Source organism: Candoia aspera, chromosome 8, assembly GCF_035149785.1.
Source record: "Candoia aspera isolate rCanAsp1 chromosome 8, rCanAsp1.hap2, whole genome shotgun sequence".
NCBI classification, from domain to species: Eukaryota; Metazoa; Chordata; class Lepidosauria; order Squamata; family Boidae; genus Candoia; species Candoia aspera.
The window spans coordinates 54,268,823-54,288,994 of NC_086160.1; the positions used below are offsets into that span (position 1 = coordinate 54,268,823).

Below are 20,172 nucleotides of genomic sequence, written 5' to 3' on the forward strand. Positions count from 1 at the left end.
GCGGAGTCGCAGCTGCCGCAACCCCCACCATCTCCTCTGGGGCACCCTTCCCCTCTGCCGCTTGATAGAACCCATCCCTAAACGTGATAGTTTGGTAAACCCAGTTTATTTGGGGGTTTTGCTGCACCAACCAGGGCACCCCCAACACCACCAATGGTCCCCCTACAGGAGCCACGACAAAAGACAACCCTTCCTGGTGGCTGCCCAGTTGCAAGGCTACGCGCCCTGTAAAATGGGTGACCGGTTTGCCCCCTGCCATGGACCCATCCAGTTGTGTAAAAGCGATGGGTCGTTGTAAAGGGAACGTGGGTAGCTCCAAAGCCGCCACCACGTCGGGGTGCATAAGACACCGGGAACACCCCGAATCAATCATGGCCCATACTTCAACAGTCTTGGATTGGGAGCCCAATTTCAATTTCACCATGAGAATGCGGTAACTGCCACTCACCGATGGAGGCTCGCGCCCGTCCTCTACCACCTGCCCAGCGGCGCCCTTTAGAGCAGGTGGCTGGCGTTTCCCGCCGGCTGCAGGATTTCGGTCTCCCCTTCAATTTCGTAGAACATCACATCGTCTCCCTCGGTTTCAGCCACCGCAGCTTTCTGTTTCCTCGGCAATGCAGGGGACTTTGCCGGCGGTTTTCCGGGCCGTTCCTCTCCCTTTGCCTTCGGGCATGCTGCCACTCGATGCCCCTCCTTACCACATCTCAAACACAAGCCTTTTGCGTACCGCTTCTCCCGCTCCTCGTCCCAGGGTCGTTGTCCCGGTTTCCCCCCGGTGGTCGATGGGCGGCTGGGTTTCACCTCCCGCCCCGACTTGGCGGTCTTCCGCTGGGCAAAGATCTCCTGGGCATGTTCAGCCCTCCCCGCCAGCAGGATCCATTCATACAGCGTGTATGGGTCGTCCCTCCCCAGGGACCAGCGCAGCACCTCCGTATTCAAACCATCCTTGAATAGCTCGATAATGGTTGCTTGGGACCAGTCATCCACCTTCCCAGCTAGCGCTTTAAACTCCAAAGCATAATCGGCCACTGATCTGAACCCCTGCTTGAGTTCCTTCAGGGCTCGCTTTGCTCTCTCTTTGGCTAAGGGGTCCTCGAAGTGTTGTTTCAACGCCCAGAGGAACTCATCGAGACTTTCCAGTTCAGGCGCTTCCGACTGGCACATCTGGACATACCAGTCTGCCGCCCTCCCCTTCAGTTTGGTGGCAATGGTGATGATCCTTGCCTTTTCCGATTGGAAAAACGCCCCCCATTCTTCCATGTAGGCTTTCGCGTTCGTCAGGAAGAACGAGAGTTTGGTCGGGTCCCCATCAAACTTGACAGGGAAGTCTCGCATGCCGCCTCCCGCCGGGCTGCGCCCCACCACCGGTGCTGCCGCGGCTTGTGCTTCCCTGGCTCGGGGCGGCACGGGGCCCCGGGGCAATCGCCCTGACGATGCTGCGATTTCCATCTGGACCGACTGGTCCCCTTCGCGCCTTCGCACCGCCCGTCACCGTTCCGGGGACAGCCCCTGGGAAGAAGGGGTTGAATGCCGCTGGCTTGATTCTTCCCGGACCTCTCGCAACGAGGTCACATCCAAGCTCAGCTGTTTCAGTATAGCCTCCAACGAATCCATTTTGGACTCCAGCACTCGGATCCGATCCGGAGTGGGTGAGCCCTCCGTTGGCTGCACCTGCACCACGTTGGGGGATAATGGGTATCTCTGCCTCCAGGATGGGCCCCCCGCTGCCGTGGCATCTCCTTGGGTCTCATCCCAGGTGAGCAGCTCACCCGGAGAAGTTACGGTGGTCTCCAGGGCTGTTTTCCGCCCCCCGGCTTCACTCTCCAACTCGGAGCTCGCCTCCTCTCGGATGGCTGACAGCTCCCCACCTTGGGACGGTCGGCCGGACTGCCTCACGGTCGAGTCCGGTTCCCCTTCCTCCATCATCATGATGTCGGGTTCGGTCATCGCGGGCTCTCTCCCTCACAGGGTTAGACACTTGTCTTTCCTGGACAGGGGCCAGCGGAGTTAGGATCTTAGATTCTCAGCTTTATGTAATGATTGCCCTAGCCCAAATACTCAGACTCACAAGAGGCTGCTAAATGAAATCTGATTAGAGAACTAAAGACAAATACAGAGAAAGCTGAGAATGAGCAAAAGCGCGCCAAATACAAACTTAAACCCTTGGTGCAAACGTATCCCGCCTCCCTCGTAACAGCCCCGCCCAGCACAGGTGCTAGCAAACGTCAGAGTTGCTAGCCTGGGAAAGTAACCTTGAGCGCAGTAGATAATACAAAGACATTCCAAAGCAAAGCCAAAAGATAACCGTTCCCATCCTCCCCAGAAAGATGAAACACGCATCCAATTAATGACATGCGAAACGTTACGATGCATCAAAGACATTGAAACGGCGAACATGACACCCACTGATTTCAATGCACCTGCTCCAAAGTCAATACAGAGAGTTGTACCATAACACAACTATTTCTCTAAATTGTGAAGCTATTTTCCTAACAGTGCAAATTGTGATAAATGCTGTGACTGTAAAAACAAAGTTTGTACCATCTACGGTTAGTGTAGATCAGTTGTCTGTATCAGTTGTCCATCTGTTGATAAGAGTAGCCTTGCTGGAGTAGAATGCACCCGCCTGACTATTCCGTTCCCAACAAGCAGGAAATGAAAACTACGTAACTCCCCATCTCTATTGCTAAACCAACACTCCATCATAACTTGTAGAGATCAATGGACTTCCCTCTGTAACATACACAAGATAAATACTTTCTACCCAATGGCATTTCCTTCCTCAAATTTTCTTTCTAATACTCACCTTTGAAGAAGTGCCACCTTGTGTTCCTCACATATTCTATAGCATCTTTACCAAATTGTTTTCAAAGCATGCACATCTAAAGCATCCAAGCTATTGTAAAGCACCATAACCTCTCTCTAGAGTGTAGTCTAAACTACAATAAAGTATGGAGGCTGGTTATAATTGAACCTGGCTCACAAATAGTACATAACCAACTAAATAGGAAGATAACAGCAAACAAAAACAATTGACTTCAGATCTTGCATGGTGAGTTTTCCCTCTGTTAATATTATTTTATTGAATCCATTTTAGTGCCTCAGTTTATTTACCTGCATAATTATTTATGAGTCTGGAGCAATTCTCTTGCAAGATGATGCTGTCAAGGTAATGCATGCTATATGCCAGCAAATTTGGAAAACACAAGAATGGCCATCAGATTGGAAAAAATCAACTTATATCCCCATACCAAAAAAGGAAACACTAAAGAATGTTCAAACTATCAAACAGTGGCACTCATTTCACATGCCAGTAAGGCAATGCTCAAGATCCTGCAAGGTAGACTTCAGCAATTCATGGAGCAAGAATTGCCAATGTACAAGCTGGGTTTACAAAAGGCAGAGGAACTAGGGACCAAATTGCCAATATCCGATGGATAATGGGAAAAGCCAGGGAGTTTCAGAAAAACATCTATTTCTGTTTTATTGACTATTCTAAAGCCTTTGACTGTGTGGACCATAACAAATTGTGGCAAGTTCTTAGTGGTATGGGGATACCAAGTCATCTTGTATACCTCCTGAAGAATCTGTATAACGACCAAGTAGCAACAGTAAGAACAGACCACGGAACAACGGACTGGTTTAAGATTGGGAAAGGAGTATGGCAGGGCTGTATACGCTCACCCTACCTATTCAACTTATATGCAGAACACATCAAGCGACATGCTGGGCTTGAGGAATCCAAGGCTGGAGTTAAAATCACTGGAAGAAATATTAACAATCTCAGATATGCAGATGATACCACTTTGATGGCTGAAAGCAAAGAGGAACTGAGGAGCCTTATGCTGAAGGTGAAAGAAGAAAGTGCAAAAGCTGGCTTGCAGCTAAACCTCAAAAAAACCAAGATTATGGCAACCAGCTTGATTGATAACTGGCAAATAGAGGGAGGAAATGTAGAAGCAGTGAAAGACTTTGTATTTCTAGGTGCGAAGATTACTGCAGATGCTGACTGCAGTCAGGAAATCAGAAGACACTTAATCCTTGGGAGAAGAGCAATGACAAATCTTGATAACATAGTTAAGAGCAGAGACATCACACTGACAACAAAGGTCCACATAGTTAAAGCAATGGTGTTCCCCGTAGTAACATATGGCTGCGAGAGCTGGACCATAAGGAAGGCTGAGAGAAGGAAGATCGATGCTTTTGAACTGTGGTGTTGGAGGAAAATTCTGAGAGTGCCTTGGACTGCAAGAAGATCAAACCAGTCCATCCTCCAGGAAATAAAGCCAGACTGCTCACTTGAGGGAATGATATTAAAGGCAAAACTGAAAGACTTTGGCCACATAATGAGAAGACAGGACAGCCTGGAGAAGATGCTGATGCTAGGGAGAGTGGAAGGCAAAAGGAAGAGGGGCCGACCAAGGGCAAGGTGGATGGATGATATTCTAGAGGTGACGGACTCGTCCCTGGGGGAGCTGGGGGTGTTGACGACCGACAGGAAGCTCTGGCGTGGGCTGGTCCATGAAGTCACGAAGAGTCGGAAGCGACTAAACGAATAAACAACAACTGGAGCATTTCAGGATCAAATGGTACATCTCTGGAAATGTGCAATACATCTGCAAGATTTCTAAGGTCTGGTACTCAAGACAAATTTCTGTGCTCAACAATGTTTTTAGAAATACCATATTATTTAATTACATAGGCACATTTTTTGCCTTCAAATCTAACTAGTGGTTCTCAGGATAGCAAATCACAAAATAACTTTCTCAACCTTTAAGTCTCTTCCCAAACATAACTGAAAAGAATGCATTCATCCTGTGTACCTCAAATTCCAATTCACTATTCCCCCATCATTTCTTGTGTTGAATGTTAAATTGTAGAGGAAGTGCCTGCATTTTCCACTAACCAATGAGATCTAATTCACACTTAACCTATGCCACACCGTTTTTCTCTTTGCAGCTTCTGATCTTTGAGTCTCTGTTGGTAGCTTCTTCACTCCTTTCTTCATCACCCTTTTACACTTCTGTCCCATACTGAATACTGAAGATTCAGAAGCAGTCATCTTGTAAGATCTATGCCAGGGAGATATGTCTCTTTTTCCTGTTTCATAAATCTATTTTCCTTGTTTTGGGGCAAGTCCAGCATAAAACATGTTTGTATGTCGATGAACATGATGTGGAAATTTAATGTAAGAGAAAATACTTTAAGCTGCTTTTAGAGGACCTGGCTTTGGAATTTATGAGCAAGTCCAAGTTGCAGTCTGAACCAAATACACTGTAAAAAGATTAATCACTAAAAAAAATGCTGGAAAAAAAGGTAAGATTGCATTTTAAAACATTCTGCTAGACGCTGGTAAGCCTTGCTGAACACAGTGGGAATTATTATTGAGTAAATATGTACAACTTTCTTTAGACTGGTAACCTCCAGATATGTTAGACTACCAATCCAATAATTATCATTCAGATAGTTGAGGATGTGGAAGTTGTAACCTAATACAACTGAAGGCTATAAAACTAGGGATAATTAACGCATATGCATTGTATTTTTCCTTTTCTAGAAAGGACTTCCATTGCTTCATTCACAGTGAATGGTACAGAATTTTTACAAATAATTTATTTTCAAGTTTCAGAAAATCAGCAAGTATAATATGCACATGGGATACCTTATGTGCACATAGAGAGCCACTCCATTCTCACGTACACAGGCAGCACACTATACATTTCCTAATGTCACAGAACAAGCGAACACCTTGCATAGCAGAGCTTGAATAGAAAAGTAAAAGTAGTCTAGAGGTTTCTTCTTTCAGGAAACTACAGATAATACTTGCAATCTCAGAAGCATCTTCTGTACATAAAACAAGAAAAGGGCATCAAAACACTGACTGAGCCTTTCAGAAACCAGCTGCTTTGACTAAACTAAATGGATGATTTGGAGGTGTTTTTAAATCAGTTCATGAAAGGCCCTCTGAACAGTTTGCTCAGCCTTATTATAGATACATATTAAATGCATTATCCTCCAAACCAGGGACAAAATGTATGAGCTGCTCATTAAATTAACTATCTCCTAAGTGAAGCCAATCAAGTTGTGAATTGTCATTTTTTTATTTTAAAGCCTGTTAAAAATACTTTTCTAGATAATCAGACATCACACATACTGACAGTACTTTTTTCTATGCTTGCCATTTTAACATTTAAACCAGCGAGGTAAATGCAAAATATAGATACCTACATCTCGCATCCAGCATCAAACAAATGGAATTTAAGACTACTGGACATTATTCTATAAAACAAGATTGGTTGATACAACTAGGAATGTTAAATTAAATGTTATCTTTCAAATCCTAATTAAGATGTGGAGCCCGTGGTGCTTTCTGAGCTTGTTTGCTTGCTTGCAGACATTTCATTACACAAGTGCCCTGGTGATGTTACCTAGTTGGGTAATGAAATGCCTGCAAGCAAACAACCAAGCTCAGGGAGCACACAGTTCAAACCTGAACTACATATTATTTATTATTTTCTACCCCGCCTTTATTATTTTTATAAATAACTCAAGGCGGCAACATACCTAATACTCCTTCCTCCTATTTTCCCGACAACAGTGCTGTGAGGTAAGTTGGGCTGAGAGAGAGTGACTGGCTCAAAGTCACCCAGCTGGATTTCATGCCTAAGGCAGGACTAGAACTCTCAGTCTCCTGGTTTCTAACCCATTGCCTTAACCACTAGACCAAATTGGCTCCAGGAGACTGTGAGTTCTAGTCCCACCTTGGGCATGAAAGCCAGCTGGGTGACTTTGAGCCAGTCACTCTCTCTCAGCTCAACTCACCTCACAGGGTTGTTGTTGTGGGGAAAATAGGAGGAAGGAGTATTATGTGTGTTAACTGCCTTGAGTTAATAATAAAGGCAGGATAGAAAATAAATAAATAAATTCTCTTCTATTGGAACTAATTAAGATATTTTGATACATTTTGGGGTGGATCTATAAATTACTTTTTAAAATTAACTACCAGAAATCCAAAAGATTTTTAAGATTTTTAAATAGGCACCTTTTAAAGTTATTTAGAGTTTCACTGATTGTTCAAGGGGGTAAAATATTGACATTAAAAATAGTCTCTTTAAAAAGTTTAAAAATCACCTTCCGCTTAATGCCTCCAAATAATGTCACAGATTGCAAGTCAGTTACCTGTAGTTCTTCTTAAAACTATCCCATATTAAGAAAAACCCATGAACTATTGGCATGGTAACACTTTACTCCTTCAGCTAACTGTATGCTTAAAATCGTGCCCATTTTTCTAGCATTCAAGTTCGTAAGAAATCTTCTCTTTACATTTTACTGATGAAACCATAATCTTGATGTTTCCAGCAGCTCCACTTAGTGTCCTCTGCCTAATATGAAAACAAAGTAAGACAAATTAGTTCTTCCACATGTCGTCTCAAAAATGTGTAAAACTTGGCTGTAGCATTGTCTGCTACCTCAGAACTGTTTGGATTAATGATTTTAATATTCCTTTAGTAAAAGTGGGCTGGTAGCCTATCCAAAGTATGAAGGCTCTTCCAGAAAAGTGGCAGCCAGCAGTCCTCTCACTGAATCACAGCCCCCTATCCCAGCCACCACACCAAGCTTATTAGACAACACAACACTCTAATTTGATGCATGCCGTTGTGAGCTTCTCACTATTTTGAAATCAGAATGAGCTAATGTACTATATCTTTAGGACAGTCTGCAGTATATACAAATATTAAATGTAATATTTAATAATAATAGTAATAATAATAATAAATACAAATGAGAAGTTTCCTAACTATGTACTACTGCTAAAACCTGGATAAGAGATACTGCGATGTCTGAAGGGAAGCCCAGCATCACTAGGTGTTCCTGAAGTGCTGGATCTGCCCCAAGATGATTGAACTTCTGTTCCTGGCTGTACTTTTCAAACTTTTTACAACCCAAACCCATTTCTATACTGTCTTACCAAGGTGTCCTTTATTTACCATAACATTGTTTTGTAGTATTTTGGGCTGTATTAGGACACATATTCCTTCCCAATTAGCCAGGTAGGTTCTTTAAGCATTATGGCTGTGCATAAAACTGTGCATATATGCTGAAATACATCACAAATTCATGCAACATGTTCCCATGCTTTGCAACTGGTACTGGTGTTCAAGCTACCTATTAGGGAAGCTAAGCTTCTATGATTAATAAGGAAGCTCTGATTACTTTGCAAGAAATGCTACATTTCTTCTAAAGTTTGAAAGTCACTACTTGTCTACTTTGAGAGGCAAAAAACTAAGCATTGCACAGATAATGCTGAATATGCCCATAACAAACAGCATGAGAGATACTTATTCTAAAAACTAATATTGCATGGTTATGAATACACTTACCCCTAAATCCTCGGCCACCACCTCTACCTCGTCCTCCTCTGAAACCTCCACCACCTCTACCACCTCTGAAACCACCTACAAACAAATAAAAGTAGAGGCGACAGACAAGATTTTTACAGCATCAAGTGGGTGAGAATAACTGATAGAAAACAGAAGCACATCCATAAATTCATAAGTCAAGGTGTGCAGAGACCATTCAGTCCATACTGAACAAGGATCCAGAGCTCCATAAATGGCATAATCCACCCTGAGTAATTCAATCTGAGTAGTTCCCAGAGCCACAGCAGACTGGGAAAAACCATGACTCCTACAGACTAGCGGGGATAAAACACAAATGGCTGTAATTTTGTTTTTCAGCAATATAAGGTCAGAATTACTAAGTCTTTATGAGTAGATAAAGTATGACATTTTCATAAAAATCCATACTCATTAAAAATGAGATCTTTTTGGTTGCTGTTTTGGGAGAGAATGCAATGAAATGTGCAGCAACAATAGCACCCTCTGCTGAGAATATCCTTGGCAAAGTTCAGGCAGATATTTAGAAAAGGCGGGCATAGACAGTGTTCATAAGAAATTATAATATGACCCTTCCTTGGAGGTAATGGAGTTCATTGTCAGAGATAGTGTCGGTGTTTAAACCATGCACCTGCCTGTTTTTTCTTCACAAAAGAACTAAGCTGTTCCTAGCTGGGCCAGCTAACTAGCAGTACAAGTAAGGAACTCTCCATTTACTATCCTGCCATCTGTTCAAATACTGTGACTAGGATGACCAACTGGGATTGATGGACATCCTAACCAGGGACCAGTCTGATGTGAGGGCAGTTGAAATCACTACTCCCCTTCCCACTATGGCATTTTACACAACCAATACATGCTTTGGGGTTTATTCCTTTTTGCTCTGGCCGCTGCATTACCATTTGCAGCATCCCAAAACTATAGAGAGAGGTTAGCTTTATGGAGAATGAGATTTGGGGTAGAGCAAATTCAGACCCATTCTGTTCTGCCCTGGATAAATTACAGCCTCCCTCCAAATTACTCCACTCTCCCTCACATTGGGGGTTTTGCCTGAATCCAATGAGCAAGCCTAGCTTTCAGGAGTATATTGTTTGTAATCTTCCAAAAACAATTCTTCCATTATTGTATACATTTGTTCCCACTGTAAGAAAGAAGTCTACCTACCTCCACCTCGCCCACCTCCACCTCTTCCACCTCGCCCACCTCTTCCACCTCGCCCTCCTCTTGGAGCTCCTTTCTCACCAGGAGGCCTTGGCAAAAACCTCTGCAGAGGGAGCAATTTTGCTGGATCGATATAAAACTGAAGGAGGAGATTAGCATTAGACTTTGCCAAACCTTTGCTTTTATTTATTAATCAAATTTACAAAGCCTATATAACCTTCCCCAGTATGAACAGATTTTTTTGAAGAGGAGTTTATTTTTTAAAAAAAATATTACTGCAAAACAAGGACCTCCAGTTATTACCCTAATGAAAATCAAAGGAGCAGGTACAGATTACTGATCGGAGGTGCTGCAGAGCTAGCTCTTGGATGTTAGCCCCAGTGAATCCAACAATGACAAAGTGAATCAGATCAAGCAGCAAAATGCAGCAGTGAGTATCAGCAAATTCCATTGCTTAGTAGTTAGAATACTGAGTGACTGAAGTAGTAAGTTACTTGGGGGAGTGCGTGCCTTCGCATCACTGTTGACTCCTGACGACTGACTGGTCTAGTCCCTGCAGTTTTCTTGGCAAGGTTTTTCAGAAGTGGTTTGCCACTGCCTCCTTCCCAGGGCAGAGACAGAGTGACTGGCCCAAGGTCACCCAGCTGGCTTTGTGCCTAACTGAGGACTAGAACTCATGGTCTTCCAGGTTCTAGCCATAGGTATTCACGGCACCAGCATTTAACAAACCACTAGCAAGTATGCTGTAAAACTTCCATGGACCTTTTTAGAATTTTAGACCGATGTTTATGAATGATTCATGGGAAGCAAGGTTACATATTATATACATTGAACATAAACAAGACCTTACCTTTTGTAATTTTTTGAAAGATGAAGCTTTCATGTTTTCCGACAGTTTAACTGAAAAGTACTACAAAGTTGCTTAAGGAAAACTGCATCAAGATTCCTCACACAGTGCCTTTTTATCACTTTAAAAATAAACTCAAATTTAATGACAGTCCAGCAGGCAGAAATCTACAAAAGACGTTTTTGGTCTATTTACAACAATCCAGCATCCTTGGACTGATCATTAAAATAAATAATATGAAACATAAGAGCAACAAAACAGTAGCCTAGTCTTTTCCAGCCTGATGCCTTCTATATATGTTGAAGCTACATATTTTAGAACCCCACAACTATCATGGACATTAGAGTTTAACACATGGAGAGAAACCAAGCTGGAATTAGAGCACCCCCTACTTTTTTTGCATGAAAATTAAAGTACTACAGCACAGGCTTAGGGGAGAAGCTATCCCTTTCTCATGCCCATCACAGAAACATAAGGAGGTCCTTAAACAAAGGAGAGAGCCTAACTTTCTTCAAGAAGTTGATTAGCCTGCATGTACTTCCTTTTAAGTCAAAATGATCAGATGAGGCTGAGAGATCCATTCATATCACCTATCATACAGCAGTTCTGAAGGGCAGGACAGACTATTGAGAATTAAATGGACTCCAAAGGGATGTATTTACCAGTCCCAAAGTTAAAAAACAAACCAAAACATTACTGTTAGTAAAACTGAATATAAGACTAAAGGATTTGTGTGCACTGCTAAATAGTTAGATTCTCAAGAAAAGAAAACATTGCGGTTTTTCATATCAAATGTTACAAAATACAGACAGAAGAAATAAATTCTAGAATCTAATCAGCCAGCAAAATAGTAACTAGTTTTGAATGACTTTGGGGTTTGTGAAAAAGGAACAAAGGCCTTCTTCACACTGACTGAAAAGGTGTGTCTATGTTAAATACAAAGTGGCAATTACAAAGTGTATTCCATTTCTGAATTAATGTAAAGGTCCCATCCAGCACTATGCTGTCCTTGGTTGATCTGGATCAGCTAACTGGGATCAGTCCTAGTTATAAGGTGGGTGGGAGGCAACCAGGGTTTACTTTCATTGTTACCAAAAAAAATAAATGGCTATATCCACGAAGTCTTTGGAAAATGGGCTCAACTTGAATAAGACTTGACTTTTTTTTTTTTTACCAGTCTAGAAGTTTGGTCAAACCAAAATTCCAAAACATAAAGCAGCTCATCCTCCAACTGCTAAACAGACAGAATACAGCAGCACAGGCAACTCAAATGTAGCTTTTAGATCTGCTTTGTTATCTTTTCATGTACACAAATAAATAAATCAACTATTTTGTTTACTTTGAATTAAAATGCATTCAAAAGTGCACAAAGGATACAAAGTCCCTAAGTTGCCCAAAGATTTCATCCACTTTCCCAATCTGTTCTTTATTTTCTAAATAAACTGGTGCATTGAAATAAGGTACTTTGTTTTCTTGAGTGACACATTTACAAACAATGTCATCTTCACAGGGATGCATAAACTCTCCAAGAACTGCAAAGAAAAAAATTAAATTAAGAAATCAAGTTAGCTGGCATCCAAGTATTTCTTCCATTTCCTCTAGAAATCAATATACTTACTAACTACACTTTCTGGAGGTCCTTGGTCATAACTGCCCCTATTGAAGCCACCGCGACCTCCTCCTCCACGTCCAAATCCACCTCTTCCACCACCTCTTCCGCCTCTGTTGAAACCGCCACGGCCACGACTGAACCCACCACGATTATTTCCACCTCTCCCTCGAAATGACATTTCTTCTTTCTGTTCAATAAAGATACACGTCTACAGAATCAACTGAACTTCCAGTTATATGCATTAACCAGTGTTATTATCAACTTCATAATACCCCTTGGGCAGCTGGCGGATGATAACATCAAAGCAAAAGACAATTTCGCTTGAAGTAATACCTTTAGGGTGTACTACAGCCATAGAAATCGCACACTTTCTTAACCCCTGTAAAATCCTCTTTGTGCTGACTATTCTAGGATAGGATAGGGTAGGATAAGACATCAGGTGACACCAGTGCATTTTGGATGCATAAGCATGTCCAACATATTGGAATTAAATAGTGGCTTTGTCAGGCCTATTAACTTCAAAGGGTGCAGAAAAGTCAAAATCAAATTTTACTTATCATCATTCCCAGATTTCATTAGAAGACCATAACTTTATTGTCATGTTAAAGTAAAACATAATTCTACCATGTAAAAAATAAGGCATCATATCTTGCTTCTATTTCAGATCAATGACCATAATAAAGGTTTTAATTTTGTTTCCAAAATCTGGCAGACATCTATACAGTCGGTAAAAACAAGACCTGGAGCTGACTGTAGTTCAGATCACGAACTTCTTGCACAATTTAGGATCAGACTAAAGAGATTAGGGAAGACCCACAGATCAGCTAGATATGAGCTCACTAATATTCCTAAGGAATATGCAGTGGAGGTGAAGAATAGATTTAAGGGACTGGACTTAGTAGATAGGGTCCCAGAAGAACTATGGACAGAAGTTCGCCACATTGTTCAAGAGGCGGCAACAAAATACATCACAAAGAAAGAGAAAACCAAGAAGGCAAAGTGGCTGTCTGCTGAGACACTAGAAGTAGCCCAAGAAAGAAGGAAAGCAAAAGGCAACAGTGATAGGGGAGATATGCCCAATTAAATGCAAAATTCCAGAGGTTAGCCAGAAGAGATAAGGAATTATTTTTAAACAAGCAGTGCGCGGAAGTGGAAGAAGACAATAGAATAGGAAGGACAAGAGACCTCTTCCAGAAAATTAGAAAAATCGGAGGTAAATTCCAGGCCAAAATGGGTATGATCAAAAACAAAGATGGCAAGGACCTAACAGAAAAAGAAGAGATCAAGAAAAGGTGGCAAGAATATACAGAAGACCTGTATAGGAAGGATAACAATATCGGGGATAGCTTTGACGGTGTGGTCAGTGAGCTAGAGCCAGACATCCTGAAGAGTGAGGTTGAGTGGGCCTTAAGAAGCATTGCTAATAACAAGGCAGCAGGAGACGACGGCATCCCAGCTGAACTGTTCAAAATCTTGCAAGATGATGCTGTCAAGGTAATGCATGCTATATGCCAGCAAATTTGGAAAACACAAGAATGGCCATCAGATTGGAAAAAATCAACTTATATCCCCATACCAAAAAAGGAAACACTAAAGAATGTTCAAACTATCGAACAGTGGCACTCATTTCACATGCCAGTAAGGTAATGCTCAAGATCCTGCAAGGTAGACTTCAGCAATTCATGGAGCGAGAATTGCCAGATGGACAAGCTGGGTTTAGAAAAGGCAGAGGAACTAGGGACCAAATTGCCAATATCCGATGGATAATGGAAAAAGCCAGGGAGTTTCAGAAAAACATAGTAACATATGGCTGCGAGAGCTGGACCATAAGGAAGGCTGAGAGAAGGAAGATCGATGCTTTGGAACTGTGGTGTTGGAGGAAAATTCTGAGAGTGCCTTGGACTGCAAGAAGATCAAACCAGTCCATCCTCCAGGAAATAAAGCCAGACTGCTCACTTGAGGGAATGATATTAAAGGCAAAACTGAAATACTCTGGCCACATAATGAGAAGACAGGACACCCTGGAGAAGATGCTGATGCTAGAGAGAGTGGAAGGCAAAAGAGGGGCTGACCAAGGGCAAGATGGATGGATGATATTCTAGAGGTGACGGACTCGTCCCTGGGGGAGCTGGGGGTGTTGACGACCGACAAGAAGCTCTGGCGTGGGCTGGTCCATGAAATCATGAAGAGTCGGAAGCGACTAAACGAATAAACAACAAAGTACAACTGTCCCCCCTCTAATAACCTATCGTATCTCTCAGAGTATGTTCTATCTTATGAATATTACTCTTGCACACGTGAAAAAGTTATGTATCCCAAATGGCCCTTTGCAATACTATTTCAATATTCAAATAAAAAGCAATGGACTGCTGGCAATATATTGTGCAATTTTTAAATCCCCTTCTTTTTACAGGTCATCAAGTATTAATATATAAAATGCCCACCCACCTCTCTTGGTGGCATTTTGCTACTTCAACTGTCTAAAGTGAGGGTTGCTGTCTCTTCCAGTGGCAAGGCTAACCAACGAAGGAGGGGCTGAGATAATGGGAAAACAACTATTATTTCCTGAACCTCAGAGCCCTACTTTCTACTACCTTTCTTTCCCATTTCTCAAAACGCGTATGAAGCTAAATAAACGATGCAGCCCTGGGTCAAATCAAATTCTGTACTACACTAAAATTCTCTGTGCCACTCGTGAAGAGCTTCACTCTGGAAGCCGTCACGCAAAAACAAAATAATTTGTAAGAGTACAATCAGATGCCTGCCTATAGAACCGATTCTCTTTTTATTCAATAATTTACTTCCAGAAAAGTGACGTTACAATCTAAATAAAAAACCACACAGGGATCTATGCGTGCGCGTGTGTATATCACACCCAAACGCACACACTCTCCGATTTACGAAGATGCCAAGGAGACTTCGGAAGATCGCAACGCAGGAGCAGCTCCCCAACTCCGCACAAACCAGCTCCCATTCCCGGTCACATCGTCCCAAGCCGCGCAACTCCCACCTACCCAAAACTCGTCCCTTTCCCACGTGGCCACCTCTCTTTCTCAAAAGCGACGCCGCCCCTCACCTCTGATGACCTCAAAAAACTGCGCCACGCGCCCGACCAATCCCAGACCTTCTGCAAAAGACACCGCCCAGCAATGACTACGTTTCCGCTTTCGACTTTTAGAATTTTTTTCCCGTACGTGCTGCAAGTAATTTGGCTTTGCAGCCGGAGACATGGTACAGTCAGCACACAGCGGCAAATTCATATTCCCCAGCCGATACACCTCTAATATCTCTCATCGGTATTTGAATCTGCCTTTGTGGTGATGGTTCAGTTACACTGTTCTTTCTATAATAATACTCAAAGACGACTAATTTTTCCTGTTTTTACATGCTCCAGGCCGGTCTGAGAAATGTTAATTTCCTCTGCACAATGAAGTGAAAATTTTCAAGCAGCTGAATGTACATCAATGACTGATTTAGGTTTACTTAAATAACTTCATATTTGATCAGTCGGTCTTATGAATGAATTTGATTGTAACTGTGACTTCTAGTCAGGGCTGCAACTGGGACATGTGCCCCGGGCGCTGCACTGGTTGGGTGCCAAAATGAGCGCTGGTGGGGCGCCAAAATGAGTACTGGGGGGAGTGCCAAAATGGGTGCGGAATCCATGTTTGCCCCAGGTGACACACAACCTAGTTGCGGCCCTGCTTCTAGCCCCACCTTAGGCATGAAAGCCAGCTGGGTGAGCTTGGGCCAGTCATTCTCTCTCAGCCCAACTCACCTCACAGGGTTGTTGTGGGGAAAATAGGAGGAGGAAGGAGTATTAGATACGTTTCCCTCAAGTTATTTATAAAAATAATAAAGGGGTAGAAAAATAAAAATAAATTTTAGGTTTTACAGTACAATTTATTTTTATATTGTTAATTTACTGCAGGATAGACTGAATAGTTTTAGAATTCACATGTAATCGGTTTTACAGTTCTTTACATCTTAAATCTAATTAAGTATTACTTTTAGTTCCTAGGCTTAGTGTTCCAGTGCTGCATTATTTTATGTATACCTAAGTATGTTACATTTGAATGGCTGGATCTTAACACATGTTGCAGTGTTACTATTCTCAAAATGTTTATGACTTCCATTTTTTAATGTTTTTCTCTTTAGCACTAATATTTATAGAATGCATAGTATGCATTCATTTCAATCCTACTCTGACATCACTATCATTCTGGTACAAATCTCTGAAATGTTCCTTCTAGCATGTGATCACTTCTGTTTTATAAGCACTTTCACTCTAATTTTTTCACCTCTTTCTTAAATGCCTATTACCCCCACGCCCAAGATCCACTCTTGATTACTCCAAATAATCATCTGTTCATATTCAGTATCTCTTATTACCCTTGTATCCTTCACTGATTGTTTCAGTCTTACCTTAATAAATCAAATTTATCATGTTTTTATTTCTTTGCCAGGTGTATACTTGGACAGACTCATGCTTAAACATATATTTGAAACAAGCAGTTACTCACCAACCCCAAATGTTGCTTACAAGTCAGTCAGCGTGTTCTTGCAGTACAGAACAAACATAAATTTTACATAAGCCATCATCTCCACAGAGTGCCTTCTTTTTCATCCATCCAAATATGGTGTCCCTAGACAACTCCATGAAACAGATTTGGTTTCTGGACACTGCCTATAAATATACCACTGAATGGGCTATAAGCACTACTTTATACTAGAGGCCAACTTCTGCTATAAGAATCAAGCTTCTTGTAAGCACTGGCACATTCAAGCATTCACACAATGACAGTCAAGAGACCAAGCTCCTTTTACTGTTTTAATGAAGCAAAATGACCAGCACAAGAGCAAAGCTGCGAATGGAGAATTCCCGCTCAAACCTACATTTAAAACTACATTCACGAAATTATTTTGTTCCCCTCTTCCCACTAAAGTATGTCACCCCGCTTCCCAATCCAGGTGGCGTCTCTGGTGTATCTCCACTCTCTGGCCTTGCTTGTGAACACCATAATTCCCTAGCCATAATAATACAATTCACACTCCATCCCAGCACCTCCTCCCATCTGGCGACACGGAGTGTGTGACCAGTGATAAGAAAATAGTGGAAGATGCTTCAATAAGGAGTTCTGTGAACCTTTTGATCGGAGGGATCTGACACTTCTATCCAGAATACCGCACAAAATCCACTGTACGCAACTGCATCATGCAACCATATTTGTTCAGAATCATGAGATAGAAACCCATAATTAAGAGATTTAAATAAAGGATTTCACAATAAAGTAAAAATAAAAATAAAAAAGCAGACTGATACATTTGAATAGTCTATTTAAACCCACACCCAATATACAGTATATATCTGGATGTAAGGCTCTTTTTTAAAAGAGTACTAGACTTGTTTTTTAAGAATAGGCTTAGTATTCTTTGGAAAAGCTCTCCTCTCATACTGAAGGTCAGTTTAAACTGGGAAGGAGAGCTGGGTTTTGCCAGCTGTATTTGCTGGCACTGTCTCCTGGCAGAACATTACAGGTTTTCTGCTACTTCTGACAAGGGTTTCATAGGGCATACCTCCTGCTGCTGCTACTGCTGCTGTTTTTTCAGCTAGGGAAGGAAAGCAGTGCCTGTAAGCTTTCAGTTAAATAAGCTGGGCAGTATGAAAGATGGCTAAACCCTCCATCACAGACATCTCCCTATGCTTGCCCAACCTTGCTGTGCCACATGTTAAGAATAGCATCTGGTGGTTTGTTTGCTTTTCTTCTGGAAGCCAGGAGGATCCACCAATTTCCTTAACGTGCCCCATATTAAAACTGTATGGACAACACCACTTGCTGCCCTTGATACCAAGCCAAATAGGGCTGATCTATCAGGGAAGCACAAGTTAGGCCAACATATTTTTCTGTCAGCTCAAGGACTGGAGGATAACATGTTAATGAAGCCGTGAATAAGAGTCCATAGTTTTCAAGTGCAACCATAGAAATGTATCATTAATGATTTACAGCCCATTCTAAATAAACACCTTAAAAAAAAACCCTACACTGATAAGAAACATTGATATATGCAAATATAAACTCAGTTAATCCATCATCTACACCTGTTTAACTCAGAACTGTTTAGTTGTTCTTTGTAGCTGCTCTTTCTTTTTTTGTCATGTACCAAGGAATCTCTGCACTTTGTCTAAGGATTATACTAAATTATAAAGCCCTGCCTAGTCAAGCCTTGAAGAAAAAGAGTTAGAGTGGGCTGGGGTGGGGTGGGGAAAGTATCAATTACAGAACTCTCTGACAGAATCCAGGTGGACACAGAATATGCCTCTCTAGCATTGATTGGCTAAAGTGCCCAGACCAAGACCATTGCTGCCTGCCTGGCATTGGGAAGTCGTCGTCATCATCATCATCATCATCATCATCATCATCATCATCATCATCATCATCAATGTATCTATCCTCCTTCTTTGGTATAATATTCCATGCATTTACTGAAGTGGGTTTCAGTCCACAAGAAGTGTGCCCCCCACCCTCTGGAACAGCATTTGCCCCAGAGATAAGGACAGCGCCCTCTTTCCTGGGGTTCCAGAGAGCTTTGAAAACCTGACTTTGGTCCCAGGCCTGGGGTTGATGTTTGTTATTTCTTTAATGACCCCTGTTTTACTTTGTTATTAGAGCATTTTAGTCCAGGCTGCCTGTTGATTTGATATCTTTAGTTGTTTTTAAGGGGGGGGGGGGGTTGTATTGTTTTGTTTTGTGTGCCGCTCAAAGTCCACTGGGTTGGATGGACAATAAATTTAAATAAATAAATAATAATAGTAATGTTAAGATTCTATTATTGATTATCATGACAGAATTGTTATTATTTATTAAATCTATATGCTGCCTGATTCCCAGCAACTCTGGGTGGTTTACAAATGGTTAAAGCAGTTAAAAACAAAGAAACAAAGTAACATCAAAAAGAAAATAAGCTTCCCTATTGTTCCTGCTGCAATAGAAAACCTATTTATCTCTTTGGAAATAGGTTCAAGAAAGCAGATTAAATAGAAATGTGAATATTAGGATTTTAGTCCAGACCCTAGACTTGAAACAAACATAAATAAAAAACTCAGTACCATGGACACATATTTATAAAAGAAAGAATGCAGCCAAACTTGTTATTCTGGTCCCTATTACTGTTAGTACAATCCTTCCAGGAAACACGGGAAGAATGTAGGGAGTCTTGCGTTTTCCACATGCATAACTGTTCAGTGACAAAAGTCAAGTCCAAGGTTAAGTTTATCTTCTCAGAACCAAGTACATATTCATGAGGCTTTATTGCCAGTTAAGTATATTTTGAACTAGAAAGTGATTCTGTCAGTGGGCTTGGACTTAAAAATATTTTAATTCAAAAATCCAATAGGGCAAAATTATTTTTAAAACACCTGCTCCTTCATTAGTTAAAATAGTAAACCATGCAAGAGGAACAAGATAGTGGTCTATGCTCAAGCTATGGGTTCTATCGTTACAGAAGAAGGAAGGAAGGATAGTGGAATAAACTGCAGCTGTTCAATTTTGGCTCTGCCAAGTGCCTAGAAAGTTTCAGCTTCCTTTAGGACTGATTGATTCTGTTTTGAAATACAAAATCCTTAAACAAAACGCGCACACATCTTGGTAGATGAAAAACTGATAGAAAGAACAGCTAGACAACTTTAATATTAAAATATTAAAAAGACAATGTAATGTTATTCTGTGTCATTTTTCATATTTCTATATGCATCAAATATATCAAGGGTCTTTTATTAGTGTCAGCATCCTGAAGCAATTCCTGGCAAATACCTTGTTAATTACACAGCAATGTATCCAGGGGAATTCACTGTTAAGTCTATTTGTTTCAACTCTTGAAATACTTCAAGACAACAAAAAGTCAATTTTTCCCTCTTTCAGCTACAGCTAAAGTAAACCAATGTCTGTGTGAAGAGAAACACAACGTTTGCTTGTATTTCTTTCCACTTCCTTTTCACACTCTGCCTAAAAATGAAGTTAATCTTATAACACTGGTTTTAATAGGGCAATCACCAATCTTGTACAAGTGGTGCTACGCTAATTTGATCTTGATACAGATGAGAATCTCCCTGATAATCCCACATATTACGGCAATCAACCTCTAATCAAATTGCTTGA

At 41.5% G+C, this 20,172-nt stretch overlaps 1 protein-coding gene and 1 long non-coding RNA gene across 5 annotated transcripts in view; one reads left to right on the forward strand and one right to left on the reverse strand.

Annotated features, from left to right (window-relative positions):
* Positions 1-5,586: 5,586 nt before the first annotated feature.
* GAR1 (GAR1 ribonucleoprotein) lies at positions 5,587-15,099 on the reverse strand. Of its 4 annotated transcripts, none has more exons than XM_063310325.1 (8): positions 15,031-15,099; positions 12,023-12,203; positions 11,782-11,936; positions 10,408-10,467; positions 9,561-9,696; positions 8,382-8,456; positions 7,324-7,382; positions 5,587-5,844 (listed from the first exon to the last, which is right to left on the reverse strand). In XM_063310325.1, exons 2-7 carry the CDS (start codon positions 12,192-12,194, stop codon positions 7,369-7,371), a joined length of 612 nt encoding a protein of 203 aa, XP_063166395.1. In that variant the 5' UTR covers positions 12,195-12,203; positions 15,031-15,099; the 3' UTR covers positions 5,587-5,844; positions 7,324-7,368. The 4 variants fall into 4 exon arrangements, with proteins under 4 accessions (XP_063166395.1, XP_063166396.1, XP_063166397.1 ...); XM_063310326.1 differs by lacking the exon at positions 15,031-15,099 and adding an exon at positions 14,902-15,012; XM_063310327.1 differs by lacking the exon at positions 15,031-15,099 and adding an exon at positions 12,350-12,440.
* The window catches only part of LOC134502140 (uncharacterized), a 28,886-nt gene continuing 18,836 nt past the window's right edge, over positions 10,123-20,172 (forward strand). The window contains exon 1 of the long non-coding RNA XR_010068416.1: positions 10,123-10,236. This is a non-coding gene — a long non-coding RNA (uncharacterized LOC134502140). The remainder of the gene's footprint in view (positions 10,237-20,172) is intronic.